General features: G+C 45.8%; 1 protein-coding gene across 1 annotated transcript in view; it reads right to left on the bottom strand.

Moving 5' to 3' along the window:
• NCOA3 (nuclear receptor coactivator 3) overlaps window positions 1-24,566 on the bottom strand; it is a 67,393-nt gene that overhangs the window by 12,313 nt on the left and 30,514 nt on the right. Inside the window, exon 2 of the mRNA XM_073580544.1 lies at window positions 23-130. Within this exon, the coding sequence (XP_073436645.1) occupies window positions 23-111 (89 nt within the window). The 5' untranslated portion in view covers window positions 112-130. The remainder of the gene's footprint in view (window positions 1-22; window positions 131-24,566) is intronic.

The following is a 24,566-nucleotide window of genomic DNA, read 5'->3' on the forward strand; positions in this document are numbered from 1 at the left end:
GCCTCTATAGAAGAAACCTTACCCGGGACCTGGGGTGTCACACAGCGAGGGCTTCCTCTTCCTGGAGTCTGAAGACAAAGGATCCAAGGAGTTTTCACCTAATCCACTCATTGTGACCAAACATCAGAAGCTGAAAGACAAAATAAAAATCAGCAGTGAGTTACAGGAGGAACACGCACCTGAACACCCAAAACCAAGAAGACAGTCACAGTAAACTGAGCTTACACCCCAGTAATAAACCCAATGCCCTCATTACAGCTGTGGACAGACATGGCAATGGAGTGAATGCGCAGCGCTACAGACCCCCGGACATTATTCGCTTAGAAGCATATAATAAATGAAAATTGTAGACATCTTCACTGCTCTGAATTTTTCTTGCATTTGTGTCTATGATCGGCGTTAGGGGCGGCAGGCTGCATGCGCCTCATCCTGTCTCCAGCAGATGGTGCCGCTGCCCCGCGTCCAGTTGGAGTCGCTCAGATCATCAGTAAACAGCCGGCATCCCGCCATCCCCAAGGTTATTCAAAGAAAATCATCTGACTCAGTCTGCTGCTCCAGCCCTTTACTACTAAGCGAGTGAATGAGGTGCATGCAGCCCAGTGCAGGCAGTGATAACGGCACACAAATATTCAGGGGGTACAAGGTCTGCTTTATGGGCAAGGGATCCATTTAGTATTTCTGCATTATTGCACCGGGGGAAAGGGAAGAATAAGGTCACATACAAATGCAAAGGTGGGCTTACATGTACAGTTCTGGTGGTGGTCTCACTGCCCCGAGATGCCAATGTCCCATCACCCCAGGCACAGAAACCACAAAGAAGGCAATAAAACCAAAATCCAAATACAAACAGAGAGAACAAACAGGAGAAAGACAGACAGAAGAGCGCAAATAGAGCGAGACGGAACCAGGATGTGCCGAGCGCAGCTTCCCATATCATTTGCCACAGACGTGGCCCCGGACAGTACGCAGCCTCAGGGACCCCAGTCAATAAGATGGATATACTCTATAGTAACTATCACTATATCCAAAGCGAGCGGCCATGAGGGGGATATATTATACAGCAAGCATCACTATATCCAAAGTGAGCGGCCATGGGGGGGGGGGGGGGGGGGGTGACATTATACAGTAACCGTCACTATATCCAGAGTGATATAAGAGCATTATACAGCTATAGTGATAGTTACTGTAGAATATATCACTACTAGCTGAAGTAGACAGAGAAGAGCGCAAATAGAGCGAGACGGAACCAGGATGTGCCGAGCGCAGCTTCCCATATCATTTGCCACAGACGTGGCCCAGGACAATACGCAGCCTCAGGGACCCCAGTCAATAAGATGGATATACTATATAGTAACTATCACTATATCCAGAGCGAGCGGCCATGGGGGGGGGGGGGGGGGAATACAGAATATATTACACACACACACACACACGTACACTCACTGGCCACTTTATTAGGTACACCATGCTAGTAAGGGGTTGGACCCCCTTTTGCCTTCAGAACTGCCTCAATTCTTCGTGGCAGAGATTCAACAAGGTGCTGGAAGCATTCCTCAGAGATTTTGGACCATATTGACATGATGGCATCACACAGTTGGCGCAGATTTGTCGGCTGCACATCCCTGATGCGAATCTCCCGTTCCACCACATCCCAAAGATGCTCTATTGGATTGAGATCTGGTGACTGAGGAGGCCATTTGAGTACAGTGAACTCATTGTCATGTTCAAGAAACCAATCTGAGATGATTCGAGCTTTATGACATGGCGCATTATCCTGCTGAAAGTAGCCATCAGATGTTGGGTACATTGTGGTCATAAAGGGATGGACATGGTCAGCAACAATACTCAGGTAGGCTGTGGCGTTGCAACGATGCTCAATTGGTACCAAGGGGCCCAAAGAGTGCCCAGAAAAAATTCCCCACACCATGACACCACCACCACCAGCCTGAACCGTTGATACAAGGCAGGATGGATCCATGCTTTCATGTTGTTTTCGCCAAATTCTGACCCTACCATCCGAATGTCGCAGCAGAAATCGAGACTCATCAGACCAGGCAACGTTTTTCCAATCTTCTACTGTCCAATTTCGATGAGCTTGTGCAAATTGTAGCCTCAGTTTCCTGTTCTTAGCTGAGAGGAGTGGTACCCAGTGTGGTCTTCTGCTGCTGTAGCCCATCTGCCTCAAAGTTCGACGCACTGTGCGTTCAGAGATGCTCTTCTGCCTACCTTGGTTGTAACGGGTGGCAATTTGAGTCACTGTTGCCTTTCTATCAGCTCGAACCAGTCTGCCCATTCTCCTCTGATCTCTGGCATCAACATGGCATTTCCGGCCACAGAACTGCCGCTCACTGGATTTTTTTTCTTTTTCGGACCATTCTCTGTAAACCCTAGAGATGGTTGTGCGTGAAAATCACCGTAGATCAGCAGTTTCTGAAATTCTCAGACCAGCCCTTCTGGCACCAACAATCATGCCACGTTCAAAGGCACTCAAATCACCTTTCTTCCCCATACTGATGCTCGGTTTGAACTGCAGGAGATTGTCTTGACCATGTCTACATGCCTAAATGCACTGAGTTGCCGCCATGTGATTGGCTGATTAGAAATTAAGTCTTAACACACAGTTGGACAGGTGTACCTAATAAAGTGGCCAGTGAGTGTATATACACACAGTAAATAAATTATATATTATATATCTCTACCTCTCTGTGTGTATAGCCCCGCCCACTCCACATAGCCACATTCACTATAATATCCCACATCATCCCGTCAGCCAGAGCCATCGGACAACTACCACTAATATCCCACATCATCCCGTCAGCCAGAGCCACCGGACTAATAGCCCTAATATCCCACATCATCCCGTCAGCCAGAGCCACCGGACTACTACCCCTAATATCCCACATCATCCCGTCAGCCAGAGCCACCGGACTACTACCCCTAATATCCCACATCATCCCGTCAGCCAGAGCCACCGGACTACTACCCCTAATATCCCACATCATCCCGTCAGCCAGAGCCACCGGACTACTACCCCTAATATCCCACATCATCCCGTCAGCCAGAGCCACCGGACAACTACCACTAATATCCCACATCATCCCGTCACAGCTACCGGACTACTACCCCTAATATCCCACATCATCCCATCAGAGCCACCGGACTACTACCCCTAATATCCCACATCGTCCCGTCAGCCTGGAGTCAGAATCAGAGCTCTGAGTGGAACGGTCCTAACTTCCATACTGGGGATCCTTTAAGAGAGGCCTGGCGTCAGAACCAAGAGCGCTGAGTGGATTTGCCCTGACTTCCGTACCAATGATCCCTTTAATAGAAGCCTGGGGTGACAATCTTAGTGCTGAGGGATTTACCCTAATTTCCATACCGGGGATCCCTTTAAGAGAAGCCTGGGGTCAGTACCAAAGCGCAGAGTGGATTTGCCCTCACTTCCATACCAATGATCACTTTAAGGGACCCTGGGGTCAGAACCACAGCGCTGAGTGGAACGATCCTAACTTCCATACCAGGGATCCCTTTAGGCCTGGGGTCAGAACCAAAAGCGCTGAGGGATTTGCCCTGACTTCCCTACCGGAGATCCCTTTAAGAGGGAAGATGTGCCTATGAGATGGAGGATGCGTGATGGGTATATGGGCAGGGAGGGAGTTATTCATTTCTGTCATGTGCTCTCTGCTCCTTTCTGGGGGGCAGACAATGGCTGGGAGTTTATGTTTCGAGGGGGAGAGGGGGACACACACCAAAAGAAATTCAGTCAAAGTGCTATTAGCCCATCTGGCTGGTTGCCCATACAGCGACGTTTCGGTCCTGGGAGTTGTGGACCTTTCTCAAGCTTCTCACCCTTTGGACCAAAACGTTGCTGTATGGGCAACTAGCCAGATGGGCTAATAAATAGCACTTTGACTGGATTTCTTTTGGTGTGCTGCTTTCATCTTGAGGACTATTTTTGAGGTTTGGTATATGCCTGGAAGGCTTGCACCCGCATTGTCGGTTTATTTTTTGTGCTGCTTTTTCCCTTTTTTCACTCTATATCCAGAGCGAGCGGCCATGAGGGGGGTTTAAACTAATGTCTCTAATGGTCATTACTCCATGCTAATTCTCTTGGATCTCTCTGAAGCATTCGACACTGTGGATCACCAGCTCCTCCTCACTATGCTCCGTTCCATTGGCCTCAAGGACACCGTTCTCTCCTGGTTTTCCTCCTATATCTCTGACCGCTCCTTTACTGTATCTTTTGCTGGCTCCTCCTCTCACCTTCCCCTTACTGTTGGGGTTCCTCAAGGATCGGTTCTAGGCCCCCTCCTCTTCTCCTTGTACACTGCCCCTATTGGTCAAGCAATCAGTAGATTTGGGTTCCTCTATGCTGATGACACCCAATTATACGCTTCTCCTGACATCACGCCAGCCTTTCTAGAAAACACCAGTGATTGTCTCACCCGTCTCTAACATCATGTCCTCTATCGAAACTGAACCTGTCAAAAACTGAACTCGTGTTGCATCAATATACCCAGAGCGAGCGGCCATGAGGTGGATATATTATACAGTAAGCATCACTATACCCAGAGCGAGCGGCCATGAGGTGGATATATTATACAGTAAGCATCACTATACCCAGAGCGAGCGGCCATGAGGTGGATATATTATACAGTAAGCATCACTATACCCAGAGCGAGCGGCCATGAGGTGGATATATTGTACAGTAAGCATCACTATACCCAGAGCGAGCGGCCATGAGGTGGATATATTGTACAGTAAGCATCACTATACCCAGAGCGAGCGGCCATGAGGTGGATATATTGTACAGTAAGCATCACTATACCCAGAGCGAGCAGCCATGAGGTGGATATATTATACAGTAAGCATCACTATACCCAGAGCGAGCGGCCATGAGGTGGATATATTGTACAGTAAGCATCACTATACCCAGAGCGAGCGGCCATGAGGGGGATATATTATACAGTAAGCATCACTATACCCAGAGCGAGCAGCCATGAGGGGGGATATATTGTACAGTAAGCATCACTATACCCAGAGCGAGCGGCCATGAGGTGGATATATTGTACAGTAAGCATCACTATACCCAGAGCGAGCGGCCATGAGGGGGATATATTATACAGTAAGCATCACTATACCCAGAGCGAGCAGCCATGAGGGGGGATATATTATACAGTAAGCATCACTATACCCAGAGCGAGCGGCCATGAGGTGGATATATTGTACAGTAAGCATCAGTATACCCAGAGCGAGCGGCCATGAGGGGGATATATTATACAGTAAGCATCAGTATACCCAGAGCGAGCAGCCATGAGGGGGGATATATTATACAGTAAGCATCACTATTACCCAGAGCGAGCGGCCATGAGGGGGATATATTATACAGCAAGCATCAGTATACCCAGAGCGAGCGGCCATGAGGGGGATATATTATACAGTAAGCATCAGTATACCCAGAGCGAGCGGCCATGAGGGGGATATATTATACAGTAAGCATCAGCATACCCAGAGCGAGCGGCCATGAGGGGGATATATTACACAGTAAGCATCAGCATACCCAGAGCGAGCGGCCATGAGGGGGATATATTATACAGTAAGCATCAGCATACCCAGAGCGAGCGGCCATGAGGTGGATATATTATACAGTAAGCATCAGCATACCCAGAGCGAGCGGCCATGAGGGGGATATATTATACAGTAAGCATCACTATACCCAGAGCGAGCGGCCATGAGGGGGATATATTATACAGTAAGCATCACTATACCCAGAGCGAGCGGCCATGAGGGGGATATATTACAAAGTAAGCATCAGCATACCCAGAGCGAGCGGCCATGAGGTGGATATATTATACAGTAAGCATCAGCATACCCAGAGCGAGCGGCCATGAGGGGGATATATTATACAGTAAGCATCACTATACCCAGAGCGAGCGGCCATGAGGGGGATATATTACACAGTAAGCATCAGCATACCCAGAGCGAGCGGCCATGAGGGGGGATATATTATACAGTAAGCATCAGCATACCCAGAGCGAGCGGCCATGAGGGGGGATATATTATACAGTAAGCATCAGCATACCCAGAGCGAGCGGCCATGAGGGGGATATATTACACAGTAAGCATCAGCATACCCAGAGCGAGCGGCCATGAGGGGGGATATATTATACAGTAAGCATCAGCATACCTAGAGCGAGCGGCCATGAGGTGGATATATTATACAGTAAGCATCAGCATACCCAGAGCGAGCGGCCATGAGGGGGATATACAGTAAGCATCACTATACCCAGAGCGAGCGGCCATGAGGTGGATATATTGTACAGTAAGCATCACTATACCCAGAGCGATATGTATTATACAGTACTATATCCAGTGAGCGACCATAAGGGGCAGGGCTGTGGAGTCGGAGCCTATTTTGGTGGAATCAGTGTCATGGAATTGAGGGAGGAGGTTTGGCTTACCGACTCCATAGCCCTGATAAGGGGGATAAATTATACAGCAAGTCTCACTATATCCAAAGCGAGCGGCCACTCAGGGATATAGGGATAGAGGATAACCTGGGATAATCAGGGATAGAGTAACCATCACTATACCCAAAGCGAGTGGCCATTAGGGGGATATATTATACAGTAACCATCACTATATCCAGAGCGAGCGGCCATGAGAAGGATATACAGTGGCTACAGAACATATTCACCCCCTTGGCTTTTTACGTATTTTGTTACATTACAGCCTGTATTTAAACATTTTTTGTAATCAGATTTGTGTGTGATGAATCTGCAATAAGTAGTTGGTGAAGTGAAGTGAGAAAAATATAGGCACAAATTAATTTTATGGGATCAAATAGCTAAATATTGGCATGTGCATATGTATTCAGCCCATTTGCTATGAAGCCCCTAAAAATTAATGGTGCAAGCGATTACCTGCATAAGTCAAACTTTGTGAACGAAAGTTCACCTGTGTGCAATCCAAGTGTCACAGTTTTGAATTTTTGCCAAAGAGACCAAAATTGAACTTTTTGGCTGCCAAGGTAAACGCTAGATCTGGCATCAAACCAACACGGCTCATCATCCCAAGAACACCATCCCCACAGTGAAACATGGTGATGGCAGCTTCATGCTGTGGGGGGGGGGGGGGGGGGATGTTTCTCGGCAGCAGGAACAGAGAAAATGGTCCGATATGAGGGGGAAGATGGATAGTGCGAAATACATACATATTCTTGAGCAAAACCTCTTTCAGTTTATCAGAGATTTGAGACTGGGAGAGATTGTTGCAAAAGGAGACTCTACAAAGTGCTGACCGTGGGGGGGGAATAATTATGCAAACTGAGGTTTTCGGTTACTATTTTGTCCTATTTGCTGTGTAAAAAAAAAAAAAAAAAAATTTAACAGTTGTATGCCTGTTTACATGAACTGATGCAGACCCCTCCCCCCCCCCCCCCCCAAAACCAAAAAAAAAAAAAAAATTATGATTCTCCAGGTTGTGAGGCAGCAAAACAGGAAACTTGCCATGGGGTTGGGGGTGAAATACTTTTGAGAGGCATTATACAGTAATCAACCCTATATTCAGCGCAAGCGACCATGAGGAGGATATATTATCTAGTTACCAATGTAATATCCAGAATGAGAGGTCATAAGGCAGGGATATATATTAAACAGTAACGCCATATACAGAGAAAGCGGTCCATGAGGTGAATATATTATACAATAACATGCTATATCCAGCGTGATTAAAAACATGTGACATGCACAAGTGTGAACAAGTCGGTCAGACAATGCTCACACCACCCAATGGCTGAAACACAAGAAAACACAAAATGACAAATTTGCAAAAAATACTCTGCAGTAAAAAACATGACAGTAATCAGCAAGTGCTGTATAACGAATACAGGGTATTTAGTCGATACGTTTTTTGCAATAAATGTATACCAAGCCGCTTCACCACGTCACGGTAACCCTTCACGAAGCAGTCCCTATCTAACGTATTTAAAACCTGAACATGTGAACAGTGTCTAAATGAACAGGTTAGACAGGCGCCTCCTAGCATATGGGCTTGTGGTGTAAGACAGCTCATTTATGTGCATGTCACACAGGAGAGGGGTGGGGTCTCCCAAACCATGCTGAGCAAGGAAAAAACGGATTAAAAACATTTAGACACTGTTCACATGTTCAGGTTTTAAATACATTAGATAGGGACTGCTTCATGAAGGGTTACCGTGACGTGGTGAAGCGGCTTGGTATACATTTATTGCAAAAAACGTATCGACTAAATACCCTGTATTCGTTATACAGCACTTGCTGATTACTGTCATGTTTTTTACTGCAGAGTATTTTTTGCAAATTTGTCATTTTGTGTTTTCTTGTGTTATATCCGGCATGAGCAGATGAGGGGGATATATTACATAGTAACCAATGCTGTATCTAGAGCCAACGGCCATGGAGGTGTGGAATATATTATATACAGTTGTGGCCAAAAGTATTGACACCCATGCAATTTTGTCAGATAATACTCATTTTCTTCCTGAAAATGATTGCAAACACAAATTCTTTGGTATTATCTTCATTTAATTTGTCTTAAATGAAAAAACACAAGAGAATGAAGCAAAACATTGATCATTTCACACAAAACTCCAAAAATGGGCCTGACAAAAGTATTGGCACCCTCAGCCCAATACTTGGTTGCACAACCTTTAGCCAAAATAACTGCGACCAACCGCTTCCGGTAACCATCAATGAGTTTCTTACAATGCTCTGCTGGAATTTTAGACCATTCTTCTCTGGCAAACTGCTCCAGGTCCCTGATAGTTGAAGGGTGCCTTCTCCAAACTGCCATTTTTAGATCTCTCCACAGGTGTTCTATGGGATTCAAGGTCTGGACTCATTGCTGGCCACCTTAGAAGTCTCCAGTGCTTTATCTCAAACCATTTTCTAGTGCTTTTTGAAGTGTGTTTTGGGTCATTGTCCTGCTGGAAGACCAATGACCTCTGAGGGAGACCCAGCTTTCTCACACTGGGCCCTACATTATGCTGCAAAATTTGCTGGTAGTCTTCAGACACACAGTCAAGCAGTCCAGTGCCAGAGGCAGCAAAGCAATCCCAAAACATCAGGGAACCTCCGCCATGTTTGACTGTAGGGACCGTGTTTTTTCTTTGAATGCCTTTTTTTTTCTCCTGTAGACTCTATGTTGATGCCTTTGCCCAAAAAGCTCTACTTTTGTCTCATCTGACCAGAGAACATTCTTCAAAAACGTTTTAGGCTTTTTCAGGTAAGTTTTGGCAAACTCCAGCCTGGCTTTTTTCTTTATGTCTCGGGGTAAGAAGTGGGGTCTTCCTGGGTCTCATACCATACAGTCCCTTTTCATTCAGACGCAGACGGATAGTACGGGTTGACACTGTTGTACCCTCGGACTGCAGGGCAGCTTGAACTTGTTTGGATGTTAGTCGAGGTTCTTTATCCAACATCTAAACAATCTTGCGTTGAAATCTCTTGTCAATTTTTCTTTTCCGTCCAAATCTAGGGAGGTTAGCCACAGTGCCATGGGCTTTAAACTTCTTGACACTGCGCACGGTAGACAAAGGAACATTCAGGTCTTTGGAGATGGACTTGTAGCCTTGAGATTGCTCATGCTTCCTCACAATTTGGTTTCTCAAGTCCTCAGACAGTTCTTTGGTCTTCTTTCTTTTCTCCATGCTCAATGTGGTACACACAAGGACACAGGACAGAGGTTGTCAACTTTAATCCATGTCAACTGGCTGCAAGTGTGATTTAGTTATTGCCAACACCTGTTAGGTGCCACAGGTACGTTACAGGTGCTGTTAATTACACAAATTAGAGAAGCATCACATGATTTTTCGAACAGTGTCAATACTTTTGTCCACCCTCTTTTTTATGTTTGGTGTGGAATTATATCCAATTTGGCTTTAGGACAATTCTTCTTGTGTTTTTTCATTTAAGACAAATTAAATGAAGATAATAATAACAAAGAATTTGTGTTTGCAATCATTTTCAGGAAGAAACTGAGTATTATCTGACAGAATTGCAGGGGTGTCAATACTTTTGGCCACAACGGTAATAACCAATGCTATATCTAGAGTGCGCAGCCATGAGGGGCATATATTATATAGTAACCAATGCTATTGCTAGAGTGAGCCAATATGAGAGTTCTATATTATACAGTAAGGCCTCTTTCACACATCAGTTTTTTGCCTTCAGGCGCGATCCGGCTTTTTTTGGAAAAAACGGATCCGGCAAAATGCAATGCCGGATCCGTTTTTTCCCCATTGACTTGCATTAGCGCCGGATGGCATTGCGTTTCATCCGTTTTTTGCCGGATCCGGCAACTTGTCTCATTCCGGCGTCTTGAAAAAACGTCTACTGTAACGTTTTTTGTCTCCGGCGAAAAAGCCGGAAGCGCCGGATCCGGCGCTTCCAGCTTTTTGCTACAATGAAAGTCTATGGGCGCCGGAATGCGCCGGATCCAGAAAAAGACGGATCCAGCAACCGGATCCGGTTTTTTTAAGTCTGCGCATGCTCAGATCCAATTGGCCAGCCGCCAGGAACAGAGACGGATCCAGCAAAAAAACGGATCCGTTTCTACAGTTCTCCAAAATTTATGCCGGATCCGTTTTTTCTAAAAAAAAGCCGGATCCTGCCTGACGGCAAAAAACTGATGTGTGAAAGTAGCCTTACTAATCCTACACCCAGAGCAAGTGGCCACAAAGGGGATAGGTTATACAGCAGCCACAGCTTTATACAGAGCGAGCGGTGGAAGGAGATGGTTACTATATAATCTAACACTATATCCAGAGCAATTACATAAGGAGGGGGATATATTATAAAATAACATGTTGTGTAGAGGGAGAGCTTTGAGTTATATACAGTAATGGACGCTGACTCTGCACTGACCTTCTGTTCATTCTCCTGAAATCCTCTTATTCTCAGGATCATCTGTGATGAGCGGCGACCTAATTAATCCAATGACACCGCAGCTGCCTCTATGATCTATAGGGTGAGCGAGAGGACATCTCCGGGATATGTCATGTCCTGGTCCAAGATGACCACTGCGATATACAAGGGATGATCTCAAATTTTCCAACCAATTTTTGCCTTTATGGGGACAAGATCATGAAAACATGGCTGCATGGGAGGCCGATACGTTTTGTAATACATGCTGCACAACTTATACACAGAAATTTACTGAATATTACATGGTGCATGGGATTTGACAATATGTAGTCTTTTTTGCTGCTGCAGATACCAGTCCTGCATGAAAGTAACCTTACTTTGCCATGTGTACATAGTTTGGAGATAATTGAGCCCATCGCAGTGCCGGACACAGCCGGGAATTTCTACATTTTTGCAGCTTTCATGCCCAATTTGGCATTCCACTGTTGCCACTTCGTTATCAAGTACACCATCACGTGATCGATATCCGATTTGTGATGATGCGACTCATCCGGCACCATTCATCGTTACATTGCTCCCTATAGGGCAGTGAACCCTTCAACCAGTTACTACAAGCAAAGGCGACCTGTACTGTATAGGACGACTGCCAGGTTGGAAGGTAAATCTACCTGCCTGGAAATAAAAACTCCCATTCTAGCACCGGAGACGAACTGCACCTACTGCTCTGTCCTGAGGCCATGTAGATGTTGGGTCTTGTTGTGGCTCCCCTTACAATCCTGAGCAGTTGCGCGGGTATTTCACGTCATGTTCCAACACGCGAATCTTGGAACATGGATGCAGTGCTCTGTAGGCATCACCGGCCCTGGTGACAAGAAACTTCGGAATCTTTACATATTACTGCACGCTGATTGGTAAACTGCACAAATCCAGGCGGTGGAGAGTCGGTGCATGGTTCTGTCATTGCACAAGTCGCTGCATGCGACTGATCGTATACAGCAGCAGCCATATTTTACCCTAGAGACTGATTAAATTTGATGTCGCTGGTAACCTGCTCCAAATTTCCCCATTTTGGGCAACGCAAACGTTTTATCGTATACCTTTCGCTGTGGTTGGAAACATTAAAATGTCCGATTTTTTGAGATCCACAATAGAAGAAAAGGCGTGGTGGCGAAAACGCAGCACGTGACATGACCCCGGTCACGATGTCTTGGCAACGGTTTCAGTATAAATGCTAGTTTCAGTCACCGCCCAGGGAGGTGGCTGCATCCCATACACAGTATCAGGACGCAGCAGAGCAGCGTGAGGTGTCAGCAGTAGTGAGATTCTTGTCCTGGGCGTGCTCATAACAAGAGGCTGAGTGCCAAGATAAGTCTGACAACACAAGGAGACCAAAGCCACCACAGATGTAAGGACAGAGCGAGCCAATGGCTAGAACAGAACTCGCCACGGGCTGAGGTTTTCATTGCCGCCCTGGAGATTGGTATCCGCGGCCCTTAATATTGACAAGAGCGTCACGATCAGAGCATTAGTGCAAAATAAAAAAGGTTACCTAATTCTAATAATAAAAAAAAAAAAATCCATTTACGCCGACTACACTAAAGTAACGTGACGAGCACACAACAAAAAGACGACAAGGGCACCACGGTAGGGACTTGGATAAAGCCGCCGATGGCCCTTGGGTTCACAATGGCCGTTGCTCCACCCGAGGCAGCACTAAAGTGGTTAACTCCGCTCTGATGACAGGAAGCTGGAAACCTCCATATTTAGTCAGAGTTTGTGTAAAATTCCCCTCGCTTGCAGCCAGTCAGGGATTTGCATTCTTGTGGTTCAGTCATAATTACCAGAGGCCCAGAGCCAAAAGAAGAGGAGCTCCGGCCCCAGCCCCATGGTAGGAAGGGACAGGCTGTGGATAATTAACGAGAGGAGAGGCCCCCTCCCCAAAAAACAACCGTTCAGTGTCGCTCTGCAGCACCCTGAAATTATACACACGGAAAATAAAAAAAAATTAAAGATTGAGCTTTAGACAAGTCAATCCTTGACATAACTTTGCGACTGATTTTGCTCAGGCAGAGCTCCTTGGTTGGTGAAGGGAATGCCAGAAAAGCAGTAAGGACTGACAGAGGAATGTAATCTTACGCATATACCCTTCAGGCTCTGTGGAAAGTCAGGCGCTAATAGCAGCCACGAGAGGTCTCAGTTATGAGATTTCAAAGGAAGGTTCCTCTTGGATTTTCAACAGGAAAGGTTTTTTTTTTTGGCGACAAGGAGGTAGAGATCACGCACGACGAGCGTGGCGGCGTCTGCAGACATGTGCTGTACATGTGTGACCAACTACACAGCACGGCGAGGACGTGTGCTGGGCTCGTTGGCGCTGATGGATGTCAGCTGTCAGAAGACGACGCCAAACAGAATAAACCAGAGAGAAGGGAGAGGGACGCGGCGCAGTTCTACCGCTCGCATGTACTGGATTATAGATGGTAAAATCCAGGAGGGTCAGAAGTTTACACATTTCTACTATTAAACTAAGGAGTGCAAGCCCCCCGCCCCAAATCTAGACATCGCTGTGCTCCGCACGGCTCTGCCGCCATTTCGGTTCGACGACGCCAGAGCAGTCTGCGCTCCCGATCAGCGTTAACCCCTTACAGGTCACCTAGAATAAAAAGTCAGTGTCGTCCCACTAATCTGGCATCTACAGACCTATGTGAAATTGCTCGGTCAGACGTTCTGGTGTATTAGACACTGACGTTTATTTCCGGATAACATGATATCGCCTGAGTCAGCACCTGGTTCAAAACAGACCGTTTTATACGCCACTTCCAACCAGAGCTGCAGGCATTAATTGTACCGTTGCCTCTTGAGGCTGCAGAGTTTGCTCTGCTGTGCTGCATTGTGACAGACGTAGTGTGGACAGCAGGCACTGTATTGTAGGCTGGAATATAAAGTTATAAGAGTAGCGATAGCTCATCGCCGAGGGCTCTGGCCGAGACAGGGACGAGTTTAGAGATCATAAAGCAGAATTATTCCAAAAGCTCAGTCTTATGGGTCACATACACCAGATCAATGAGAGGTGGCCGAGCTGCTTAATACAGCCCCCTCTTATACTGCTCAACAAAGCAGTTCTCCGAAAAGATGGGCGACTCCTCTCCCACATCTGAGCAGGAAGACAAAAGTGAAGACCATCAGGGACACATCCAGTGGCGCCAAGAGACCATCAGGGGACACCTCCAACAGTGGGAGAATTGGCGGAAACTGGTAGGTGGCTTTTTAAAAAACGCACAACCCACACACCTTTGTGGACGACCCCTTTAATAGTCTCCAATATTGACGTATTTTAGAGGGAGAAGTGTCAAAATTGCCCACTTTCCCCAGCTACTTTTTTTTTTAATAAATACACAATTGTAAGTTCTTTGGGGATCACTCATGTTCCTCTTAAAAGTTTAATGGCCCAGATGACACAAGCGCAGGAGATCACCAGAGATCTTAAAAAGTGACAGACATTAGATATCTGCTCACTAAATGTATAATTAATTGCCGCGTGCAGACAGCGGCGTTACTGGGCAAAGCAGCGAGTCCATGGCAACAGATGATGCAGTAAACAGGAGCCAGACATGTACAATTATGGGGGTCCTTTATCCTGTAGGCACACAAGAGGGGGACAAGGGATCAGCCATTAACCTCATGCCAGTCATCATTCAATCGGATGAGTTCGGCAGACAGAAGCTGCGGGCGGCACACGAAGGCTCCTCAATACCGAGTGGAAGGAGAAAATACCGGTGGCAAGTGCCAAAGGTGTGTCCATGCCGGGCCAACAAATCTGGTGACTGGAGCAGTACAGAACGGCGGCCAAAAGGCAACCAGAGTTAGTAATCTGCGCACTGATCCAATGGCAATAAATAATGACCTAGGAAAAAAAAAAAAAAAACACATGGCTCCAGTGACTGCAGCGTGTCCTGTTACTGATCTGAGAGACGCTGGTCTGTGTAGAGCCACGAGCGACAGCGGTCACACTGGCCACTAAAAAAAGGCTTTGCTCCAGGCCACAGAACCCCAACAGCAGATGCCTGGTGTACACCCCCCGGTATGGTCACCATCGCCTTTTCTCCCAATATTTTAGAGGAGACAGTGGCTCAATGGGGTCAGAGGTCCAAAACAGACCATGGAGTTTGTATGTTCTACCGGCATCTGGCGTGCGGGGAGGACACAGTATCTGGGGAAGATCCACACAAAGATGGTGACCCTTAATGAAAACCAGAGTGAAGACCATTTATGTACAGCGTTGTGGTATAATTAGGCGTTATAAAAAAAAAAAAGTGTAAAATAAAAAAAAAAAATAAAATAAAAAAAACAATTTAGTTTTGTCCCATTTGGGACTTGATCCAACGCTCGGGCGCTTACTAAATGTCCGACTGCTGCCGTGAAACAAGAAAACGCTATTCAGTAAGATGAAACGAAAAAAAATAAAAAACAAACAAGAAGCAACATGCAAAAGATGGCAAATGTACGGCTGCACACAACAGCAGAGGCTGCAGGAAAGGAGAGGCCGCTCCACCAGCTACAGGCAGCTCCCAAGAAAATGCTACAGGGTCAAAAGTTTAGTGTGGTTTCCATTTCACCTCTCAGCAGCCAATGGGAGGCAAGGCAGGAGCTGCAGCAAGTCTGCCTGCTGCCAAGGAGGCCTTAACCCACGCTGCGCCGGCCCGAAAACCTGCTGCAAAAGCTGAGTGTCTGCAATCTGCTTTCTGCCCAGACACAACACTAAGCGCGCACTCCGAAGCGCTACCCCATACATGCCACCACGACACGCAGAGACTGGACCGTATGTACATGCCAACACTGAGGAAAGGAATAAAAAGGCTTACATACTATTTTAATCCTTTACAACTGTCACATTTTGAAACTTTAGTCCAAAAAGGAAATCATTTTCGTCCTTAGGCTATGTGCACATGTAGTTTTTTGGGTGTGCAGATTTTGGAGAGAAAACCACAGGTAAATCCGCAGGACAAAAGTCCTGCTGTTTATCTGCGGATTTGCCTGCGGTTTTACACCTCATAATGGATGAGGGGTAAAACTGCAGCGTTTCTGCACCAAACAATTGACATGCTGCGGATTGTAAACCGCGCGGAAAAATCCGCAGCATGTGCACTGTGTTTTTTTTCCATTGAAAATAAAGGTACTGTACAACGCAGCAGATTTCACCATGTGTGCACATACCCTTACGTTTCTGCAACAGTACACCCCAGCCGTCATGGTAATCAATGATACAATTCTGTTTTATGCGACCACAGCAGCCACCAATCATTGACCACTAGTCAGCTGCAGCTCACCAATATTCAGTCAGAGCACAGTGGATTGGCAGCAGCGGTCACATGAAACATCAATGTCCCGACACCTACTAAGAATAGCTGCACTGCAGAGGGAGTGTGCATACATTTTATTTTGTTTCCCATCCACCCTGTATTAGTCTGAGGTTGTCCAGTTTTGGATAACCCCCTTAATAGTGTTGAGCGATACTTTCCGATATTGGGAAATATCGGATCAGACCGATACCCAAAAAGTATCGGGTATCGCCGATTCAGATACCGGAAACCCATGCAAGTCAATGGGACAGAAATATCAGAATTAAAAAAAAAAAAACCCTTTCTTTACTTGCACATCCAGTTCGGGAGGGGGGGGGGGGGGGGGGGGGGGGAGTATAGGCGGTGCGTGGGCGGAAACTGTGCGTGTCTGTTTGCCGGGGGGGTCTGTGTGTGTGTGCAGGCATCGTCCGATGGGGCTACAAGTCCCACTGGGCTATGCCTGCTACAATGACAGTGAATGACACATTAGCCAATGATGGGACAGTAGTAGTCCCATCATCCGGCTAATGTGTTGAATGTAAAAAAAAAAAAAAAAAAAACAACACAACACATACTACATTCATACAACCTACATAAAACATGCTACACAGACATACAACATACAATAGATACATATAGACATACAATACATATAACAGAGTACATACTCACCATCACTTGTCACTTTGATCCCCGAAGCCAGTGTCATCTGTCAAAAATATTAAAACAACAACAGATATACTCCCTGATCCGCAGAAATCCACGAGTGTCCCATGACGATCTCCCGTGGAGAACAGCAGCATCAGCTGATGCCACCGCTCCCTAGGGGCCCCAGGAATACAATGACGGGAGGCAGGTATCCTTCCACACTGTATTCCTCCGCCACTGTAAAAAAATAGTCCCTAGTCTCACTTTTGGCATTGCTGTGTGAGAAAGTTCCCACGCAGCTTTTGCCATAAAGTGAGACCAATGAACTATAGTAACCTCTCAGTGATGCACTGCAGGAGATCGTCGTGGGACACTCGTGGATTTCTGCGGATCAGGGAGTATATCGGTTGTTTATTTTAATATTTTTTACAGTGAGATGACACTGGCTTCGGGGATCAAAGTGACAAGTGATGGTGAGTATGTACTCTATGTTATATGTACTGAATGTATTGTATGTATATATGTAGTATGTATGTAGTATGAATGTTGTATATATGAAGTATGCATGTTTTTTTTTTTTACATTCAAACACATTAGCCGGATGATGGGACTACTACTGTCCCATCATTGGCTAATGTGTCAATCACTGTCATTGTAGCAGGCATAGCCCGATGGGACCTGTAGTCCCATCGGACGATGCCTGCACACACACACAACCCCCGGCAGGCCCGTACAGACCGCGCATCATGATGACATCATTTCAGCAGCCAATCACAGCCACAACACTGGCTCATTGCATTATGGGAACTTCCAATTCCGGTGTTCGATATTGTAAAAATATCGGTACTCGGTATCGGAATTCCGATACAGCGAATATCGGCCAATACCCGATATTTGCAGTATCGGAATGCTCAACACTACCCCTTAAGCATTTTTAGGACATTAGTAGTGATCCATGCAACAATGTCCAATAGCAGACGGTGGTACGCAGAGCTAGATAGGGGCACATGGAGGGGTCACTTGGGTGAAAATGAAGATCAGGATCAGCTGACCGATGTCAACCATTCAAACCAGATAAAAATCCGCTGAGATTACATAAAGCCCCAGAGACGAGACAGAGACAACCGCCAGGGAACATCAGTCTAGTGGAGTCTCATCACTCCTGATCCCTAAAATCACAACATTTCAACAGACAGGACACCAATGAGATCACCATCAGCTCTCTGCCCACTGACCTGTCCCTCACCCAAACAACACACCCCAGCACTAACTACAGACTCCTCATCCATAAAGCTAGATACACAAAGCAGGGGAAAAAAAAAAAAAAAAAAGAAAAAAAAAGAGGAGTCAGCCCAAAAGCCAATTATTAACACTTATCGCCATCACATATACATATAAGCCCTATACACAGAGTCGCTGGCGCGCCTATACTAACTTGTTTCCATGGTAACAGACTACAAACAAACCTTGTGTAGTCTGATCCCACAGTCACATTCCAATCTGTTGCCTCCTTGGTTAACCACTTCTATAGCAGGTGGCAAGTGGTGCCGCTTGCACCACTTCAATGGTCGGCCACCAGGTACATCGGATACGAAAAAGGACTCATGTAGGAGACATGGCAGACAGCAGTTATTGTAACATAAGCAGTGCCATTGACCTTACGATGCAGACATGAAAAGGTACCAAATACCCCCTAAAAATTAGTGAGAAGGAAAAGGGTGTATGAAGGAAACCGAGTCAGACTACACAAGGTTTATTTGTAGACTGTTGCCACAGATACCCATAGGTCCCACATAAAAGCTGTCGGCATCTCGTCCGGTAGGCGGCTCTAGAATTAGTGGAAACTGTTCATTGAGGAGCTTCTTGAACTCATCTGCTGTGGAAAAAACATTTCTGAAGACAAGCAAATCTCACATCAACGTGGTCTCAACAAGATGCACAAAAGGATGCCAGACATGGGAGCATCATTTTAGGAAAACAACCAACACTGACCAGAAAGTAGAACGTCCTCAAAATGTTTCCACACATTGTGTACGCACAACTGCAGCTGTGAGTTCATAAAATCCACCAACAATTCATTCCAAAAACTAAAGGCTGAGATTAGCTGGTTAAAACAGCAGCATTGGTGGCAACAATGGTCCTTATGGTGATAATTTACAGAAGATAAGGACCTCTGCACCTGAAAAGACCAGCGGAAGTGAGCACTGGAAATATCAGAAAATCAAGCGAACATGAGCACTGGAAATATCAGAAGGCCAAGCCAACGCAGTCAGTGGAAATATCAGAGGTCAAGCCAACGCGATCAGTGGAAATATCGAAGGCCAAGCCAATGCGATCAATGGAAATAGACGTAATCTGCACTGGAAAAAAAACAAAAGAGTTTTAGATCTAAAGATTTAATATAATGAAAATTCAGAGAAGAAAGCATAAAAAGCAGTTACCTCTGACCTACAGGTCACCCACACTGCCTAACCCCCAGCCAACAGGGAGGGTAGCGAGAGAGATCAGACCGCTTAGTGGGATTATAAAAGTGCATCCAACAAACTTGGCATTATGAGACCCGTGTTCATTGTGGCAGGGGAGGGGGAGAAGTGTTTGTTTTAGCCGTAGCTGAGAACTAGCTGCCGAACAAGAGTCTGAAAGAGAAGTAGTTTGTCTAACGGGAGGTCACAATCCAAGACGTCTGCACACAATCGCCCCTTATTCCCCGGTACAAGACACAAACGCTATGGATTGAACCACTGATTAGAGGGAGCCCAGAAGAACTGACTCCACTGCCTTAAATCAATGTGAAAGAGGCAAACTTCAATGATTCTGAATTTTAGGTGAGGATTTGGGGCCCTTCTCATTATGGTGGATCTTGGACCTGAAAAGCATCAGGTTAGAAATGGCTGCTCAAAGTTTCCAAAGTTATTGAGACATTCAATTTGTCAAAAAGTTTTGTTTTGTTTTTTTATATGACCTTTACGTTTTGGTATTTTCGTGGTCAGCAGAGCAGTAAATGAAGATTTCTATAATGGCTAAATACGCCACCTGAAGCCAGCCGTGACAAAATGTCTTCTCTCAAAACCAGCAGAAAACTCAAAACCCAGCCCAAGCATCAGGTCAGAGGTAAACATTATAATGAGCAGGTACAGCATCAGAAGTAATCTAGACACACTGGCAGTAGACACCAATGACATGGCTTCACCAGGACAGCCACGGAACAGAACTTGCCAGCTGGAACCACAGAGCTCACCCTGAACACACATTATCGAATCTTGAACGCAACAAATTTAAGGAGAAAATCTTGATCTACACTGGACATTAAAAGGGTTTTCCAATAACTATTCTCTTACTCCTTAGGCTTGCTAGAGACACAAAATAAAAATTGTGGGAAACCTGTTTAAGAGATTAATCCAATGGAAGACATTCTAATCTACAAAGCACATTACTAGGAGATCCCACCTATCAATTTAATGAAGAGGGTCAGTAAACCTAGTTACGTACACTGGATGTTACTCCTGTCAGTCTTCGGACAGGTTCACACAAACGTACGGTATATGAAAAAAAAAAAAAAAAATTAAATCACCCAGAAAATAACAGATTTAAGCTGTATAGTGGTTATTATACAATCTATGTGGCATGAGTATTTAACCTTTACAAGACCAAATATCATTTACGCTTAAGAATTGCAATGTATCTGTAAAAACAGAGGAGATATAGGGTTGACCCGTATACGATCCATTTTTTTTTCTGTGCACCCATAAACTTAAAGGGAACCTGTCACCCCCCAGGGCGTTTTTAAGTAAAAGTCACCTTCAGCAGCACTAAGGCTGCATTCTGTTTCTGACCCCTAGTAACGCAGAAATATTGACTTTTATAAATAGGTCCTCATACCTGTAATGCGTCCCATAGGTATGGTGTGTCCCCCTGTATCAGCCGTCTGCCAGCTGTCCATCATGCCTCTGTCCTGTGTCTGGGCATCGCCTCCTCCTGTAGTATGCCTGTGCTGTGACAACTCTAGCTGCAGCTTCCCCCATCCCCCTCTATTTTCCTCCCTCAGCACGCAGTGTCTGATGAGCTGACCTGCTTGTGTGCCAAGAGAGGAAAAAGTAAGAGGAGGAGGGGGATGGGGGAAGGCGCAGCTAGAGTTGTCACAGCACAGGAATACTACACAGGAGGAGGCGGCGCCCAGACACAGGGCAGAGGCATGATGGACGGATGGTAGACGGCTGATACAGGGGGGACGCACCATACCAATGGGACGCATTACAGGTATGAGGACCTTTTCATAAAAGTCGATATTTCGGCGTTACTAGGGGTCAGAAACAGAAGAGCCACCTTCACAGAATGCAGCTTTACACAACACATTAGGCAAGGTTCTGATAATGTCCATTGCGAAGCAAATACGGACCATAAAATACAGACTGACCTTCGTTTTGTTTTTTTTTTTCTTTATATGCCTATGAAGCTGTACGTTCAGAGACTTGAGGCCAGTCCATCTAGTCCCATCCATGAAGTATGGCCATCCGAACTGCCCCTTATTTAGAGACCCCAATCTATAGAGCACGAACACGGCCAAAACCGCTGCGGAACCGCAGCAAAATCCGCAGCGTGTGCACACAGCTGAAGCCTTCAAAAGGAACCTGAAGATCTACCTCTTCCGACAAGCCTACAACCTGCAGTAACCACCGACCAAACCGCTGCACGACCAGCTCTATCCTCGCCTACTGTAGTAACCACCGATCGACCAACCCGCTGCACGACCTGCTCTACCCTCGCCTACTGTATCCTCACCCATCCCTCACGGGCAGGGTCCTCTCTCTTCTTGAACAAAATGAGTCACCGACTGGCACAAGATTATTGTACTTGTATTATTATGCATACCGCTTTTCACAGGTAAAAAAAAGCCATGGAATTGTGCTATAATAATATTAGGTCATCAAAAAAAGTAGTGGACAACCTCTTCAATGATGCAGTGTTATGTTGAACACAAATCAAAACTGGATCAACGTTTTGACCCTTCAAAGGTATTTATCATTAAGTCGTTTTATGGAAAAGGAATTTAAAACATATAAAGTGCCATGATATAGAATAGAGAGAATCAAATACGAATGTGTCTCCATGACAGATTGTCTGCAAAAATACCACAGATTTTTATGTACATGTTCTGATGGTCTGAATAAGGCCTTATGGAAAGTCAGCTAACATGCACTGGATAATACTGGGACATACCCCCCCCAGGCCTCATTCAGCCATTTGTTATTTTTAAGGATAGAACACATACCCATTTATCGTATACAAAGTTTTTGGGTCTGTTTATGTTTGTATTTTTCGCAGACTTGTTTTTCCCCTTTTTTTGTTGAAACGTCAATTTTTCCACAGAGAAAAATTATTCATGCAAATCTATGGATCCGTGAAAAATCACAGACCGCATCAGTGTACAATCCGTGTGCTGTCCATCATTAACAATGCTTACCTGTATAGACAGGCCTCAATACAATGTTCACACAGGGAATGCAGAGCATATGGTTCACAGCCTCTTAGTAACACCATATAGGAGGGCTGCCCAGTGCTAACTATAATGCATCCCGTGTGAACAGAGGCCACAGTTTACAGAACCATTTGGGCCTAACTGCACCCTGAAAAGATAAAAAGTGCACAAAAACATATCAATATATGTAAGGTATTGGATAATATTATGGCCATAATACGTAAGCTGCCAAACTAACATCAAAGTTCCCCAGGCGGTTTTAACCACGCAATTTTGCAGCGAAAACTCGAAAAATAAGCATCCCATGCATTCCGCAATGCCGTGCTAATGCTGCGGTTTTTACCGCGGCGGAATTGCTTCACGGTAAAAAACGCAGCATGCTCATTAATTTCGCGGAAATCCCGCACCCATAGGAATGCATTGTTCTGCTTACTTTCCGCATGTGGCTGTGCACACCATGCGAAAAGTAAGCAGAACATTTGCGGATGGTACCCACGGTTCGGAGGAGAGGAGACAGTCCTCCGGGCTTTGGGAAACATATCCCTGTAAAAAATAGAATTTAAAATAAAAAAAATATTGTTATTCTCACCTTCCGACGTCCCGCACAGCCTTCCCGCCTCTCTCCACGCTCCCGGTTGCGAGCGATGACGTCCGTTCTCGCGGGATCGCGAAGTCTCGCGACGTCATCGCGAAAGACCGCGAGTCGTCGCGATCCCGCGAGAATGGACGTCATCGCGGTAATTGTCGCAAAGGATTACTGGGAGCGTGGAGAGAGGCGGGAAGGCTGCGTGGGACGTCGGAAGGTCAGAATAATATTTTTTTTTTTTTATTATTTACATTATATCTTTTAATATTGAGGCCTCAATAGTATAAAGTTGGTCACACTCGTCAAACACTGTTTGACGAGTGTGACCAACCTGTCAATCAATTCTGCAAGTTAATTACGCTTGCAAAATGCTAGTTTTTCCGCGGGATAATCGTGGGAATTTAAGATGCGATTTTCCCGCAGAATGGAATTCCAGAATTCTCGTGGTAATTTCCGCGAGAGTTCCGCTACGTGTGAACCCAGCCTTACACTTGCCAGTTCTACTCTAACATGAGAACCACAGAACAGAGGAAAAAATCCTCCAATAATTGAGAGAGAAAAAAAAAAAAAAAACAGGCAGAGATGCTTACCTGTATAGACAGGCCTCAATACAAATGCACTATCAGGGTGCAGCGGACCCAAGTAAAATGGCAACTGCACAGGTGCAATAATACCTAATGAAACAGCCAGCCACAGGGAATGCAGAGCATTGGTGTTACTAAGAGGCTGTGAACCATATGCTCTGCATACCCTGTGTGAACATTGCCACATACGGTTTATTATTTTGCACTGGTGTGCCACACGGCCAATCCCTGATTGTAGGCCGGATCTCTGCCTGTTTTTGTTTCCATCATTAACAATGTAACAGGGGGGGGGGGGGGGTGTCTTTGTCATTTATTTTATCAGACGAAGGGATTGATGGCTAAAACGGACACTGACCAAAAACTGGCGAAACATGGACTGTTTTGCACATGTGAGAATTCAAAGGTCTGAATAAAGCCTCATGAAAAGATACCATTAATCTACACAGGTCATTGCCAAAAGATTCTTCTGTCGAAGCCATGATTTTGAGGGGGGGGGGCAATTAACATATACGGGACATTAATGTATATTTTGCATCGTTAGTGCAAAGTTTTTTTTCTGCAGCAAAACCCCTGAGTGTTGGCAGGAAATTGTCCAGATCCTTGAGCACGAAGGGGCAGTGATGAACACTGGGCCAGGTGCCGGTGTATCAGTAGTGGTCACCATACCTGCGCAGATGCAGGAAACACTCCGTGACGACATATCAGATGCACGATTCCGGCCAGACAGGTTGTGTGACACACACTCTATGTGCCCAAGCTGGAGAAAATCGGGTCACATGCAACGTGAGCTCCTACGGATAAATCACATACATCCGTCATTAACTCCGATCACGGCACATTCACTTCAATAACCCGTAGCCGCAGAAGATGCCGAAATCAGAGGACAGACCAGATTCTGCTGGAACTGGTTAAATAGAATTCCTGCATCAGTCGCTGACGGGATGCTCTTTCCTGAGGAAGAGCCGTATTTGTGCCGGGTTGTCATAGGAACTGCTTCTACCATCCTGCCTCAAGGTCAGGCCTGCACGA

This window comes from Dendrobates tinctorius, unplaced genomic scaffold (genome assembly GCF_039654945.1).
Source record: "Dendrobates tinctorius isolate UK_male_01 unplaced genomic scaffold, ASM3965494v1 ptg000065l, whole genome shotgun sequence".
NCBI classification, from domain to species: domain Eukaryota; kingdom Metazoa; phylum Chordata; class Amphibia; order Anura; family Dendrobatidae; genus Dendrobates; species Dendrobates tinctorius.